The 16,818-nt window shown below is 45.5% G+C and overlaps 1 protein-coding gene across 23 annotated transcripts in view; it reads right to left on the bottom strand.

The window, feature by feature from the left end:
- The window catches only part of LOC1279452 (uncharacterized), a 138,913-nt gene that overhangs the window by 109,954 nt on the left and 12,141 nt on the right, over positions 1-16,818 (bottom strand). For all 23 annotated transcript variants that reach the window (XM_061660894.1, XM_061660895.1, XM_061660896.1 and 20 more), the window contains exon 2: positions 2,625-2,658. In XM_061660894.1, the coding sequence (XP_061516878.1) occupies positions 2,625-2,658 (34 nt within the window). The remainder of the gene's footprint in view (positions 1-2,624; positions 2,659-16,818) is intronic.

Raw genomic sequence — 16,818 nt, 5'->3', positions numbered from 1 at the left:
CTACAAATACTGTACTGCCGAACGTCTCATAGCTTTTCTCTGCTACGTGTATAGCAATTGAGCTCAAGGTAGAGATGTTCATGCAATTAGGTAATATGCAAACTCACCATCACCAACGGCCGAGTCACCGTCACATGGCTATAACAGTACATGTGCGCAAACAGAGTGCAACCGCTCAACAGTAACAGTGGGTGAGAGGTTTTATTGGTTGATAAAATACTCGTAGGTGTTGGCAGCGTCTGATGCGTACTCCATGAGAAATTAGTCGCGGCGCATGATGCACGTACACTCTCATGCGATCGTTTATGACTGTGTATATGTGTGCACACACGGGCACAGTGTCATGAAAACGGGTCAAGCTCCATCTAGCTAGCTAGCTAGCTCACTCGCGTCGTATTAGGCATTTGACAGCGGGACCCGATTGGAAAGCTTAACCAATGAAACACTACGGCCGCCTTCCTTACTGTACACAGAAACGTTTCGTTTAAATATCAAACATTTTCTAGTGTAAAGCACCGTTTGCCTTTCAAGCCAAGAGTGCCCCGAATCGATCTACCGAGAGCGAGCTAGCAAAACAAGCGCATTCGCTAGCAACAACCTTGGGCTACACCTACTTCGTGTACGGTTGGAATTATGGTGAACTCATGTCTGTACTGCTTAAGATCCGATTTACAACCGGTTTATGGTGAGTGGAGGAGTGTTTTCAATGCATTAAATACTAACAATATGTGAAGAAAACTAATTCATTACAATGGGAAATTTATGAATGCAGAGAACATGTTTAAAGTTCATATAGAAACGAACGATTTGTATTGTGAGAGATCCTAATTTCTTGTGTCCAAATAACAGCGTTCCATTTTTCTCATGAAAGATCATGCTTTGGCAAAAATCGTGGATTCCTTTCAGTTACTTGCGCAAACCACTAATCACGCCCTCGCTTAGTTTCACATGTATTATGTAAATAAGCTTTGACCAGCAATCCAAACAAAACGAGCAAAGCGACGCTTGACAATATGAAAGACTTCAACGCCCGCAAGTCGCTTGCAAAAACTCCCAAAATTCAAGCGACGAACCTGAAAACCTCGCCAGCACACTGCTTGCTGCCGTCTTTGCAACAATTTGTTTCTGCAATTTCGTTTCATTTCTTCGTTTCTTTAGTTTACTCCCCGCACAATAAATGCACTATGAGTATGTTTTCGTTTGTTGGTTCCGCTGATGTTAAATCTCACGAGTAGGCATGCAGCACGATCACACCCCACAGGATCTCGGGTGTGGGCTTAGGCAAAGAAATTCAACACGCCGTCACGATTTTTCCTTGCTCAAGGCAGGTCAGCGCAGGAAGGACTGCTGTGAGGCGAGAAGGGCCAATGGCAGCGCCAGAAAAAAAGTACCTACAAAACATGACCGGCCCGTCACCAGGGTCGAGGAATTAATCAGGTTTCTTTTTTATTTTGCTTATTATTATTTGCCTCATTTTGCTCACCCAAAAACACTTTCAGCCCCGGTTGCACGGTAAAGAGTGGAGTTGATTGTGTGCTCCAGGAAAAAAAAGTTGAGACACGGCATTCGAGACTACTATTACTCAATACATCGCTGGAGCGAGCGAGATTGTGCGAGACTTTTTAACCCCGTGCAATGATACTTTTACTTTACGGTTGAGTTTCGGTTCACCACGAAGTGCACCTTAAAAAAAACCGGTGTAATGTCCGAACCACACCCTGGCCTGGCAAAAGTTTCACTTTTATACTGCGCTCAGCACTGCCGACCGCTTCCTGCTGCTGGTTGTATTTAAATCTGTTCTCGGGATCTTGGTAAAGCCACACATGCATAATGCCATTTTCTACGTCTCGCCTGCATCGTTACGATCGCGTGGCTTTTGCGCTGGCACAAGCGCAGTTCCTTGCGTTGAAAATGCAAAAGTGAGTTTGAGTGAACGTGGCTGAAATGTGGCTTAGCCGTGCTGGAATCGACGCAGTCCGGAACGGTACGCTGACTTGATTATAAGTTTAATTTTGCCATACGTTAACAAGTTCATTTAGTGATACGCATAAGCAGCTCTGGGCGTCTAGCAGATAGAATTGAACGCTAGGGCTCGTGCAGAGAATGATGATCACGTTGATGCTGCACCTCCCATGTGACGAATGAGGGAAATTTATCACTGCCACTAGAGATCGTGCCGTCTCATGGATCGCGTGCAATAACCAGTCTCGTTGCTACCTACATACCAACTGTCATATTGACCAGAGCATCTGTGTAATACAGTAGCTTTTTATTGTGGCTTTAAACATAGTTTTATGCGATAAAAACACCAATCTCAATTCGCAGTTTTGTAGCCTCAAATCTCACGTACAAATTTGAAATCTTCTTCTCAGTCAGCTTAAAGTCACTTCCACCGAGGCCGAAGTCGTTCCTTATTGCTTTGCATATAGGCTTTGTTTTGTCTTCTCAAACAGCAAACAATGGCTTAAGATGTGGGGAAGATTAATTTTGCTTTCATGTTGAGATTTTTCTTTCGCCTGTTTGCAACAAAAAACGAAACCTTCCTCCCCAATGCACGCTTTGGTATACAAGTTACCGTGTTGCAAGTAAATGATGAACCTACTGAAATAAAACTGAAAACTTACCCAATATTGATGAATGTTTCCTAAGCGTTTGCATCTGGAATGAAAAAAAAAAACGAGAAAAACGATTGAGAGGTGATGGCAAAATGGTAAAACTATCATCGTTGCATCTATTGCATAATGTGAAATGAGAAAGACAGTCTAGATGACATCACATCCGATGCCGGCAACGGCTAGCAGTGGAGAGTGTTAGGAAAACGAGCCTCGAGCAAGGCGAGTGTGTTGCAGAGGAAATCGACACTAATATGGTAATGAACTATGCACGATGCCCGGGCGGCACTGGTAACGAGAGTCGGAAGGCAGTAGCAGCAGCATCAAGCAGATAGAACTCGGTAACCCCCAGCTACTTGATAATTAATATGCACTTATTGTCATCGGCTTCACCCAGCACTCGCGGGCACGTACAGTCAACGAGGGAGTGTAGGTTTATGTGTGTGTGTTTGTGTAAGTGTGTTCCCCAGTAGCGCATCCGGTGAGGTGCACTGTACAGCTAGAAACGCTGAAAGAGGCCAAACGCGTCGTTTCGATCCTGTCGATCGTTTGTTGACAATCGCCACCCTTTGCTAGCCGGTAGCGACCCGTCCACATACGTGATGTGTCATCATCACACGAGCAGCATGCAGTGTAAATCTTTTTCTCGACTTTGAACGTGTCATCAGCAACCAGCCACGGTCAAAGCCATTGTATTTATATTCAGGCTTTTTTGTGTTAGCACTGAGGCAAGGGTTCGGTGTAGGTCTTGCTATTGAGACCTAACGAAATTTATTCATATCGCAGCATTGGTCACCGATAGAATACAAATGTACGCACACATACATTAAAGACTAGAATGCTAAAGCGTTGCTAGTTTGCTTCCCGCCGTCTAAGTGGCAAACACTTTAACGTTGGTTATTTTTAGAGCTCTCCAGAAGGCCGATGGTAAAGTAATTCGGCACTTCGGCTGAATCATACGCGCCAAGTGATGCGCTCCGGCCAGTACTCGACCTGCACTTAACATTAGCATCAAAGGCACAGCAGAAGTTCGTTGTTCTCTCTAATTTGGTCTACACATTACCGATACCAGCCCAAACATGCCAGTTTGAAATATTCATTCAAGCTTATTCTTTTATTCCACTTTAAAGCATCCAATCGTCAAACGGGTCTCTCTGAGCGCGCGCGCGCGCTCGCTCGCGCATTGTATAAAGGGCGCGAATAATTATTACCAGCGTTTCGTGATGTCTTAACATAACGGCATAACGGCACAACCTCACCAGCCGAGTCGTGAATGCTGCTCGTGAAGGTGCTTGAACACGGTACAACCCCGAACCCGGGCGCGCTGGTGGTATTTGTGCATGGCTCGCTCCGTCATTAAGCTGATAGTAAGAGGCAGTGCGCGCCCGGCACAGCGACGAGAGAAAGATCAAGCAAAAAAAATAGGCAAACCTACACGGCAAACCGACGGATGTAGTGGGAAAATATGAGATGCGTCTTCATTTTTCTGCGTTGTACTTGGAAAACAATGGAACATAATTTTGCATACTTAAATACCATCACCATTACACGCACACACATACACACACACACTCACTTCTATTTGCTTCGGATTGCTGGGCAAAAAAGCTCCCTCGGTTGGTTCGTTTCGTACAAGCCCGGGAAATCATCAAAACCGTCAAAGAGCGCTGCATACAGCAGCTTGCCTACAAGATCTCGTACCTCCCGACAACCGATCCACTCCTAACTCCCACCCCGCTTTTCCTCAGTGAGTAACAATAGCTTCTCCAGGAGAGATGAAATAACAAACCAAAAACAAAAAATAACTTAAACATCCGCGATGAATTTGCGCAGTGGGAGAGAACATGCCGGCAGAACTCGGTTTGCTGCTTGCTCCGGCGGATTGTGGTTCCGATTTTTGCCATGTTCTGTATCCGCTCCGCCCGTTTGACCTCGCTCTCCCACCGCTTTTGTTTATCACTCCCTCCCGCTTTTCACCAGTTTTTGCTACGCCACGCTTGATATATCGGTGATTTTTCACAATACAAAAATGCATGAGAATTCTCAGCCACTCTTGAGCGCCCCGGACCCGGAGGTCACTTTTATGATCAACTATATATGTGAGCAATCTTCTCCACCTTTTTCCTTTAACATTTTGCTTCTCGACAATCAAGCATCTGCACCTTTGCAGAATGGTGGGTGAGTAGGATGTGTTTTTTTTACAATTTAACTTAACCCTCTATGCCCCATGCGAAAGTCTTCTGCTGAGGAGAATATCACTGCGCCGGTTACGATCGGTTGAATTTGTTTGGTTGCAGTAGTAGTAGTAGTAGTAGTTGGTGTTGTGATGTAGCTAAAAGAATTTCAACAAGATGCATTCAAAGGTCTTTCGTTTGTAAGTGTAAGACGCATTCATACAGCCAAAGTCATCGGTAGCACTATAATCAAGCAACAGGGAAGCAGTCACGGCTTCAACAGCTCCATTTATTTGCTGATATTGTGACCACAACAACACCGTTCTACCAGACGTCCCACCAATGCGGCTAGAGGAAAGGCCTGTCTGCGGGTAATGAACCAGCGTGCTAGTGGAGAAAGTTGATCGCTGATGCAGAAGACTTCTGTCATCATTATCCTCGGTTACGTACCTCTTGAACCTTCTTGACGGTATCCCCGGCGCACACACACACACACGGCCCGCCATATCGAGTGTCGGACATTACGTAAGCACATTATTTAGCCATTTTCCGCTCAATATCCATCCCGGGCGAATGACCAGATGGGCTGGGATCAGCGCGCAAAACCGCACCCCAGCTTCACATTGGCATGCCGCAGTGGCCGCAAGAGTTTTTCAAGTTCATCGAAACCGAGAAATGATCCAACGCCGATGCCGATACCCGAGTGGCTGGAGACATCGCGGGGAGGAAGCGTGCACGGGAACAAATGGAAGTGCGTTTGCTGAAGTGAGAAGCAATTTAAATTCTGCTTTCAGCTTCGATTCTTCCGAGAACCCCATTACACCCCATTGCCATTGAGCGGCCGGTGGAAAAACACTTCTGCCTGTGGGTTGCCCGGTCACAGCTGGAAGAGCGCACCCGGGTCGCAGTGGTAGGAGGGAAAGGGGCGCAAACACATGGGAACGGGGTTTGATAGTTTCCTGTTACGAGACCGGCCCAGGTGAAAAGAAAAACCGCTCAAGTAGCACACCGCGCGGATGCGCTACTAGACAGACCGCTTCATTCTTCTTCATTCGAGTGCAAAGAATGGAAACGGGTGAAACCGTCGTCACCACCGCTGGTGATGAGAGGTTGACCATTTGTTGAGCAGGGGTGGCATTTCAACAGCCAAAGGAAAGACCTGCAGCCCTTTGAAAGGGTTCGTCGCCTTTGCGCCCGTTCAGCACTTACGAGAAGGTACCGCCGTTTCGTTCTCCATTGCGCCCATGCAGCTTGAACGAGATTAATCAGTTCTGCGGTAACGTACGGTACGATGCCACATCCTCTCTACCATTACTCTTGCCATACAATTTTCAGCGTGAGTTAAAGTGAAAACTTCATACATGTTGTAGAAAATGAAAGCAATAGGGTCTAGAAGCGACACATTGTTTGTTCAGCCATTACAGTTTCGTTAAGTAACTATTAAAACAACGTACGTAAAACAAATACTATTTTCACAACAGTAGAAATAATAGGCAACAAATTATTGCACTTCATTGGGTACAATTCGAACAGACATTCACCGGATGGTAAATGGTAATAAATTCCATTTTATAACTTCATCTCCTGAATCAGTACGAACACCGAGCTCTTCTGACTTTCATAAATGGAAGGCTGAGAACGGCTAGCATTTGTTTCAGGCATTCGAATCTAATCAACCTGTCAAGCAAAAAGATGGTTCACGCAGCTGTGGTAGCGCAATAACCCAGCACTTCAATATCACCGCGAAAAATTTCCTCTCAGAGCAAAGCAGTGGTAATTGGCACGATCAATACTTTTCACAAGTTGTGTGAATATTTTTATTAAATAATTATTTTTTGTTAGTGTTACCATGTTTTGTTAGCAATTCAAGACACTTTGTATGGTATTGTGAAGCACTAACATTTAGCAATAAAATGTGATCTATGTAACACATGGAAGTATTTATCCTTGGATAACAATGCACAGTTCCACTTCAATGCAATTTATTTCAAGGCACAGCCATCAATTCATTACATACCGATCGGTGAAATCTTGCAAAAATACCGCCAAACATACAATCGAACCGGATTCCAGCTGCGACACCAAAGAAGGACTTATTTATTACCGACCTCAATCATAACATGTTCCTCTCCTGGCCCAAGGAGATACAATAAACGATCGACCATCTGCCGTAAGTAACAGTAGTCCAACCATTAAGGTGAAAGTTGACATTTGTGACGTAAACCTTTGACCAGTCGATCATTCACAAACTTGGCAAAAAATGGCACCAGCTACGAAACTGGTGTGCGTTGCACAAAGAGAAATTTTCCCTCCAGAAAAGCATCCTATTGTAGTGTGCATGAGTGTGTGTGTGCTTCTGGTTAACTTGAGTTGTTGTTGTTTTTAAGCCTATAACGGTGAAGAACTCGTCGTAGTAGGCGTTTTATATTGAATTTCTGTCATAGTCGCCAAGGGCAACGCGGTATGACTTCATCCCATAGCGATTCGAGCTGTAGCGAGCGAAGGTTACAGCTCGACTTGAAGCACAGCGCCTGCGACTGATGGTTTGTGACATTTGGAGAAAAAAAAACCCTCCACTTCTCAGACACGCATTCGTGCATACATAAACCCTAGTACACCCTTGGTAGAGCTTCAAGGTCGGGTCGGAAATGGAAGTTACCGGTGGGTTGCCTATTGGATCCAGCGGCGATCTGTGTGATGCGGAGAGGAATCTGTCTATAGTGCACCGAGCAAACTTGACTGGTAAGCGCCACCACCCAATAGAAATGGGTGTAGCTTGAGCCACAGTGTTCCGGTACTCGCAACGACATAGCAAACTAAGGGAAATCACACTTGAAACAATGGCCTATAAGACGCTGGCAGTGTCTCGAACTCAAGTGGACACATCAGGTTACGATACCATTGTTGGAGGTTACGGACGGCCTGCGAGGTCCACGGAAGACCCGGTTAGCAATCATCAATTTTAATGAGCTGAACAATTGGTTCAATGCTTTTGTCCTAACTATCCTGACCTTGCTTTGGTTCATCGCTTCCAGAAGAATAGCGATGTCCATGAAGGTAAGATACTATATTATGCAAAACAGTTGTGACCGCTCATGGCTATCGTACTGAGGAAGGAGAAAATTAATAAAAATTACCTCATATGTTATTGCTTAAAAAAGTTCACCGTCACGTTTATCAAAAACCCTCTGGATTGTCTTAAGCGAACGGATATGCTTTACTAGCACCATGGTGGAACCATTTCCTCAATCCACACGTAAATACTACAAGGTTGGCTGTGATTAACGAGCAAAAAAGTGTACAGCCTAATGCCCTAAACACAATGTTTTGTGATGGGTCATAGTGCTTGAACCTGACGGCACGACAAAATTTGTTTCGACCATTAAAAGATGCCGCACTTCCCCTCCATTAATGATTTGCGAAGGCACTTTGAATCGTTTCCTTTACGCTGTGAGTAAAACGCTTGCGTGATGACCACCACAGAAATTACATCTTGCGTCTTCTGGAATATATTGGAAGTACATTAAACCCATTCGCAAAGTATGCCTCGTTGCCGCTTCCTTTCGGTACCAGCAAGCGAAACCGAGCCAACTAGTTCCTGGAACACAGTGAGGTCAGTATTCCATGAAATGTTCACTGCAAAAAAGAAGAAATATCCCCACCCCATAGTACGCACTAAAACTGTGTGTCTGCAAGTTGTTCGAATTTCCTCTATAATTAAGGTCAATCAAGCAAAACAGAATACACAAATTACATAAAATCTAGTGCAGAATACCAAACCGAATGCTGAGTGAGAAACGATTGCCAAGGTTCGTTGCAGCACGCGCTCAACCACGCCTCTCGAACTCGTTCAAATCGGTCACTTTCAATTTGTTCTCGATCTTCGTCCTTTATTTAGCGGCTTAAAGCCGGCAGCCGACAGCTAACGATATTCGTAATTAACGTACTCTCTTATTGCTGCCACGGGCTCAACTGTGCTCTTCCCGCTGCTGGGCCAATGTGCATTTGTCCTCCGTGAAAATGGAAACAATAAATCTCCATAAGAGCTTAAGATTGGAGCGAGTGACGTAGTGTTAGTGTAACATTTTGAAATAAATTTGTCCCGTCTGAAACATGTACAATGCGTGGTGAGATTTACTTCCCCAGTACGAGTCGTTTCCCAAAGGATCGACATAAGCTCATCTCCCTCTTGCGGCAAGCCGTGCGTTTGGATTCCATTACACATACCACTTTCTCCCGAGATTGTGTGATGATTTCGCTTCGTTTCTATTTGAACTCTCACTTTTACGAATGGGCAGATATTCCAGCCCACGTTTGTCTTTCACATGACTGCTTGTTTGGATCATCTTGCAGAAAGCAAGGGCGAAAAAAAACAACAATCACGCAAACAAGCAAGGCCGACTCGGTGGTGACTGCTACCATCGCCACTAACCATCGCTCCCCCTACCCACACTCCCCAGGGCCCGGTTTTGCATGAGATCCAACCAATCATTTCTTCCACCACAATAGACATCGCTTGTCAGATGGGCTGACGTTTGATTCGAACGCTCATAGAAGTTTCAAGGCAAAAGGCAAGGAAGCAAAACACAAAGCCAACAGAAGAGATGGACGCATTTTTCTCATTCGTTTGAAACCCTCTCATTGTTTTGCTTCACGCCTTGCGGACGTGTCTGCCGAAGCTGTTGATCGCTGTCGATCATCCCGACCGATCGTCCAACAAAATCATTCGAGCAATTTTAAGCCGGTGCAAAGCAATGGTTGAGAAAATATTTCAAAATCTTGGTTTTGTCAGCTTCCTTCTTCGCGGTCTACATTGAGCGGGGCAGTTTATTGGATACTGAAGATTCAAAAAGGGCGGTAGTAGTGGTAATTTGTAACTTCCCAAGATCGATAATTAGTACCTTGAATGCTAGATCAAGCCGGGCAAGCTAAGTCAGCGAACGCGAGTGCAATTAGTCCGTTGCGTAGAGCTGTAGAGCTGTCAAACCTAGCGCAACAGGAACGGGCAATGCATGTACGAGTCAAACTCATACGCTCTCATCGCACTCGGACTCGGATGCATTCCACAGCTTCAGCTGTCGATCTTTCCGCGCTGGCGTTGCTTACGATTCCTCCCTTAGACAACTATTAAGCTCGATCAAACAAAAACTTCAACCACCAAACAGATGTTCGACAACACCTTCCTCGCTCTCTGGTACCCTCTGCACTTGCCCCTCTGCTGCAGGCTAATCAGTGTAGAAAAACATACTTTTCCGCTAAATCCGAGTGCATTCGAGAAATGCTCCATTGCTAGTTCTCTACGCACCGATGCTTCCGACGTCTCGGTTATGCTGCAATTCTTCCTCTTCGCGAGATGCACAACCGCGTGTATGTCTTCTCACCTGCAACCTTGATCTCGATTACATGCTCGCGAGCGCTGTGGCCTGTGCCAAGTGGCTGAAGAATCTTCATGCAATCATGTGCACCACCTTGCACGGCTCCGGTACGGCCGCCCTTGCTCTACCACTGCCTAGGATGATCTATTTTTAATGAACTATAGCACTCTGGTAGGAGTTTATCGGCTGAGACATTTGCAGTGCTGCCATTCTATTGGCTACGCGGTCGTGTTTTTTTGTGCAGTATTTCTTTTCTTCATTTAGCTACCTTTTTCTTACCAGCTGCTCGGCTGCTTGGAACGTGGTTGATGTGAAGCGCAAAATGTTTATGCAATCGTTTGCACAACTTCGCTAGAGAACGTTGTGTTCTTCGCTCTTTTTTCTTTCTTTTTTCTACTCTAGCTTGCTGTGTGTGGAGAGTAAATAAGCGATTTGGCCACAGTGGTATGATCCGACGTGGCGATCACAACACGAAAAGATCATTGATCTATTTCTTCGATTGCTCCATAATCCTAGTAGATGATGGCACTTTGGCTAGGATCGAATGGCGATTAACAAGAATGCACCGGGGATGGAACCGAATGGTGCTCATTAGGCCGAGATTATTGCCAGTTGAAACTAGAAACCACATCCTTCGGGAAACCACAACTGATGATCGTAAGCAGCGCAGGGAAGCTATGATGATTTATGACTCTTGCTAGCGCCTATGTTTTCAAAACATGTAGTGGCCTTCTTTCTGTCATCTTCAAACTAATGGCTAGTAAGAACAGTAACCATTATGAAGCGTCAGAGTAATTACTTACACTACGCCTCCAACTCCAACGTATTTCTAACACAGCTGTACCGTGATTATTGATGCTTAGGAGCGAAGGCTATTTCACAGCTAATTGGGCTTTTAACATGAACTCGTTTGCACAATACTATTTTCGAAGAAGTTTTAGCTCGTTATCAGCTTACCGATGGTATGGGAGATGCGTGGGAGCTCATGCGCTATTATTTTTCGTAAAGCTCCCATCAAACGTGTTTACTGTCTGTTGCCATCATCGCCAGACCAAGAAGGCAACCAAATTCAGCATACTGGGGTAGCGTGATGAACATGAACATCTTTTTTTTGTTCTTTCCCATCAAGAGTCTTCTTTCAAGGACCTGCCCAGAATAGAACAGCAGACACTTGCCAGTCACATACCTTCTATTCAGTTCAAAACACCATACCAGCGCACAACCCTCAGAAGTTACGTAATCAAGAGAAATTTCACAACATTGAAAAAGAGTTTCGTTGAGCTTTTTTATCGCTCTCCTTTCTTGTACGTTTCTTTTACACAGCACAGCACCGCGGATTGCTACGCGGCTGTAAATATTATTGCTCGCTGGTGGCGATACCCACCGCTACCCATCGATTTCGAACGGTTTCCGTTCGAAAACGTCAAGGTTTGGATACATAATTCTTCCATATTGGGCAGTGTGCTCGCGGACCACATATGGAGAATGGCAGCACAGCACAGCATTCGAGCGTCCGCACATTGCAAACAGCGCTTAAAGAGATAGAGAGCGAAAGACAGAGAGAGAGAGTTGTAGGGATGGAGAGAAGGGGTATGGCCGCAGCATGAAACCGATCGTCCAGGCACATAGTGCACAGTAGTAGAAAGGAATGGAAATGACTTGTATGTGTTTGTGTTTGGGAACATGCACGGGGCAAAAAAAAGGAGGCCGTCAAGAAATTGAGGTAAAACCGTGGTTCAACATCGGCCAAAGATACGTTCGTTATTCAACACACCTCTTGGGGTTGTCCAATTTCCACCTCTTCTCAGTGCTGCACCATAATTGTATGGGTGAACTATGGCTATGAGATGCTGTTGCCAACGAAGAAGCCGAAAGGTGTATGACGCCAGCCGAACTGGTACCGACTCATACAGTTCGTGCCCATCCGTAAGACGGCCGCCGCTCGTTAGAGCCGAGATTGTCAAAATATCCACCCGGATCGATGGCGATGGTGGATAGATTGGACTGGAGGAAAACAAACGCACTGAAAAAATGAAACACTATCGCTATGGGTGTGATCGTGGTCTGATCGAAATTCAGCGCACAATTCGATCGTAATCCATCGCTCAATCATGCGTTCGTCAACGGCCTCAATAGTGCAGCTAATTCAAACCAGCAGGAAAGAAAGGGAGTACATTCCTGAGATTCATTTTTCCTCTCTTTTTGCTAGTGTGTGTGTAGTGAATTCATAGGCTAGTGATTGATCACGAATCACTATGTGCGATGGTGTCGATCATCGTTTTAATTGAATTCATTGTACGAGATCATCTTGCGTGATCTTGCTCATTTCACCGCATCTGTTCAACGAATGGTATCTTCCTTTTGCCTCGTACTCCGCGGTGGAATTTCCTTCCATTCTTTCGACCGCTTCTTTCTCGATTCTCGATCGGATAGTTATCGCACATGAACTTCTCACTTTCTGATCGATCAGTCCGGGGTGAATGGCTGCTGATCAATGTGCCGTCATCTCTCACTCAAGCCGCACCATCCCAACCCCGCCCGAGCATTGTCTTACCACCCAGCTTGATGTTTGCAGAATCGTCAGAATCAAGATTTGTTCACTTCGATATTACTACACCCGGTCTTACCTGTGAAAGAAAAAGAGACGTAGAGAGAAAAGAGATGAGAATAAATATAGCAAATCAACGTTAAAAAGTGATACTATTGGCTGTGTTAACCGAGACGACAGATGATGGTATGACAATGGCTCGAAAAGGCGCGATTTAACCTCGTTCGTCTGTTATGAATTGCTCGCAAGCCTCGCCAACGTTTTTGTGTGGCGTAGGTGTTGGGTTGGGGGCCCCGGGCACGATCCGGCGACAGTAACTACCACATCAACCCTTGGGGCGCTCCAACACACGCAATCGAAAAATAAAGAAATCACGCCTTTCCAAAACCGAACAGGTCGAGACATCTAGGGAAACTTGCTCCGTACGTCGGCGGATCCAGTCTCACTCATAACACTCGCTCTGATCGACCTTCTTTTCCCGCCTACCTCGAGTCTTGCGGCTCCATTATACATTACGCTAGTCACATTTGGTACGGGCTTGAATCAGCGCCGTAACGGACCCCGGACGCGCACAGATGGTAGATGGAATCCAGTTTCCCACTAAGGCGCATGGGTGTGCGTTAGTTACCAGCATCGAGGCGGTACTCTCATTTGCATTTAATAATCTGCACCAACGCTGAGCGCGATTGGGCCGCTTTCTCGATCAGCGAAGCTTGATCATGCCAGGGGTGGTTTGATTTGTAGCGAATTTTCTGCTGGCTTTTTTGTCGTTTCTCCGATACTTTCTCGCGGTAAAGAAATGCTGATAATTCAGCCGGCAAAAAAGGCCGCCATGAGTAGTACGATATCGAATTGGAAGAGCGTCAGTTTAGATTGGTCGCTTCAAAAGTTTGTTCATTTACAGTGCTATTGCAACATAAAAAAGCGTTTTTGAGCGACGATTGGTAAAGATTTGTATCATTAGCACAGTTTTTACCACAACCAATAACTAAATTGACGACAACGGGGGCTTTTAAAGCTGTTCCAAAAACCAAATCATTTGCTACGGTTGTAGTCATTAGAAAATAGCACAATGATGTATTGTATGCTTATAAGACATTCCCAGCGATCTCGTTACAGCATCTCGGTTTTCGGAACAGCATGACCTCGCTGCTGCTGGTTCGTCACGTCATTTGCGCAGCCGTCAGAGCCGTGGCGGACCGTTGTCGGACAGGGAAGCTTCCACGTCCATGCTGAAGAGTTCATGCTACGTTCAAAGTTCTTGGATAAATACCATCCACGTTATCTAATTAATGCTGACCATTCCCTCAGCAGGAATGCACGTCCAGCTGCCGCACACACTTGGGCAGCATACTGACGGGGGAATATTTTCGTCCAAATACTCAAACAATCGCTATTTCTACAAAGATGCGATCTACTGCTCAACATGCCTAGGAAGTTCGGAAAAGAGAAGCTAATCATTTAAATCGTTACGAGCTAGGTTTATGGGGCTCCCGGGAGCACCGTAGGGATTTGAGAATTTTCTTCACCGCTTCGCTCTGCGGAAATCTACAAGACCGAGCATTTCGTGCACGCGCGCTCCATGGGGTGATGTTATAAAATTCAAATTTTACGACTCAGCTTCTTGTCGAGAATAAGCTATTCAGGCTCGCGGTCGTAAGGCGTGCAGTATCGCAGCTCAACAGTATGGTGGAAAGAATAATGTGGCCGTTTTTTTTCTAATTTGTTGCGCTACAGATAGCAGTGGTGCTTATGTTTGAACACTGTTCTAGCCCGAATTAATTTATATTAACGTTTTTTTCGCTCTTTTCTTTACACACACCAGTAGAGCTAATCGGTCGATATATTGTTTCCCTTTCCTCGTTTGCTCGCGATAATTGGGTTGCCCTTTTTCTAATCAACAGATTGATGTTTCCAATCGAATCGGGGTTTGCTTTAGTGTGAATGCTACCGCTACCGAACCCATCCCATCACAAAAGGGCACAAAGGTCATGAATGGCGAGCCAGCAAACCCATCCCCTCCTTAGCTCTCTTATTCGAACGAACGGTAAAAATCTGTCCGCTATTATGTTGGCTGCCCGTGAACGAAAGCCCTTCTCAGCCGAGGCTTGACCGATGCCGGTCTTGCGATCGATGCTCACGAAGTGTTGCTGTTCACTTGACTGCACGTACGGCACACGGTTAGGTAGAGAAGCGAAGCAAGAAAAAAACAACAACAACAACAACATTTTGATCATGTACTTAGGCTTTTCTAAAAATGTTCCGCACACCGGCGCTGTGTGATCAATTCCATCGAGGCCCTATAAAAAAATACACACGATGGAATGTACTGAGGAGCCCGAAGGGAACGAGAGCCTCACGATGAAGTTAAGCCACAACAGCAAGCCACAGCAACAAAAACTAAAACTTGTTCTTTAGCTTCGAACGAGCTCAAGTATCTTTGCACGACTATTAACATAACTGTTTTTAAGCAGCGTCAGACGAAAAGACTAAGTAGGAACGGTTACAACAAAAAAAAACAAATGGAAAGGGAAGCAAAAACCTTCCCCAGCGGTCGGCCGGTGTGCGATGCACATGGGTAGGAAGAAAGCTCGTAATGCGTCCTAATCTCTGTTTGAGACTGTGCTGCGAAGCTGCGGTAATCGAACACATTAAATTCCTCGAATGATTCAGGTGGCGTACGGTCGGGAGCAAAAAACAAAACAAAAAATTGGGAAGAAATAGTTTAGTGTAACGATATCAATGTTTGGGGCAAAAGGAATTAAAATTGAAAAGAAAACCTCCAACATACTTTCATTGAGGCAACAAACCAACAGCGCAAACAGCGTAGAAAATTGCGTTTCTCCCGTTTTTTTTCTCTGTTGCTCTTGCACAGTTCACCTGATGCTTGCTTTGGTCAGTTATGTAGTCAGTAGAAAAGCAGCGCAGCATCATACAAACTTTTCCTAGACGATTCGAACTATGTGAAACCTGAACCGTGGTGGCATGTACAGCGCTGCTCAACTGCTTCAAGCCTTCGGTCTTCCTTTGGTAGTTAATTGGTCGTGAAAATGTTATCACGTGAATATCCAGTCTTTGCAGTGAACGTTTTGTTAGGACACGCGCACACACAAACACATGTTGGAAGTGCCTGCGTTGTTCTGTTGTGCAAGTGCAGCCATTTATCGAATGCAATCGACCATTCAAGGGTGCAGGCAGTGACTGTGAAACAACACTTCTGAATGCACCGTCAAAGTGGCTCTGAGCAATCGATATCAATTCATCGATATCATCAGAATCGAATGGACTGAATGAAGGAACCAAGTATTGGGATAGATACACAGTTGTTCCGTTTTCATTTCTCGAAAGCTGTTTAATAGTATTATACTTATTTATCGTACTAATAGTTTCTCACTTAATGAAAACACATGCTTCATCTCCAAGCATGTGGTAAAGATCAGTCACGTTACCAGCACACCTTCGGTTCCGATGCAAATGCAGGCATCATGGGTTAATCGCATAATACTTTCGAAGAAACATGCACAGCACCAATGTAGCTTACCACATCGCCGGTACTGAAGCAGTGTGCCCTTAGCGCCCATCGAAGTGATTTATGTTACCTTATCATGTCCTTTATGCGGCGTCACGCACACCTCCATGTGAAGGGCGTGTGCAAACGCATTTTCGCTGTTGTGACAATCTAAAACAAACACCACACAGCACACAGCAAGCAGTCACGCTGTCCTGCCCTATGCACGCCACCAAGACCACCTTCATCGACACCAAAACTCTGCCCCGTAACGATGCAACCAGGCTCGCAAATAACAGTTTGCGTTGATTATGTCCTACAAATAACTGTTAATACAGGCCAGCGCCATCGCCTAAAAATGCGCACGCCATGCGCAGCGAAACTAGCTCCACGGGCTGCATTCGCGGCCTGGGATTGGTATTCGTTCTGCACGAGAGTAGCACACTCTCGGTATTTCCCCTCCCCCTCCTGGCCGTAGCCGTAGCCCTGGGTGCCGCAGGTGGTGAATACCGTTAGATGCGTTTAAGTCATCCACCCATCCGGCCTGTCATCCGGGGCTCTGCTACGGCGAAGGAAGTTGGCTCGCGTTATCGGCCATCTT

This window comes from Anopheles gambiae, chromosome 3 (assembly GCF_943734735.2).
Source record: "Anopheles gambiae chromosome 3, idAnoGambNW_F1_1, whole genome shotgun sequence".
Lineage (NCBI taxonomy): Eukaryota > Metazoa > Arthropoda > Insecta > Diptera > Culicidae > Anopheles > Anopheles gambiae.
Note: the sequence above shows the minus strand (reverse complement) of the source record. Positions and strands in the feature narration are given on the sequence as shown.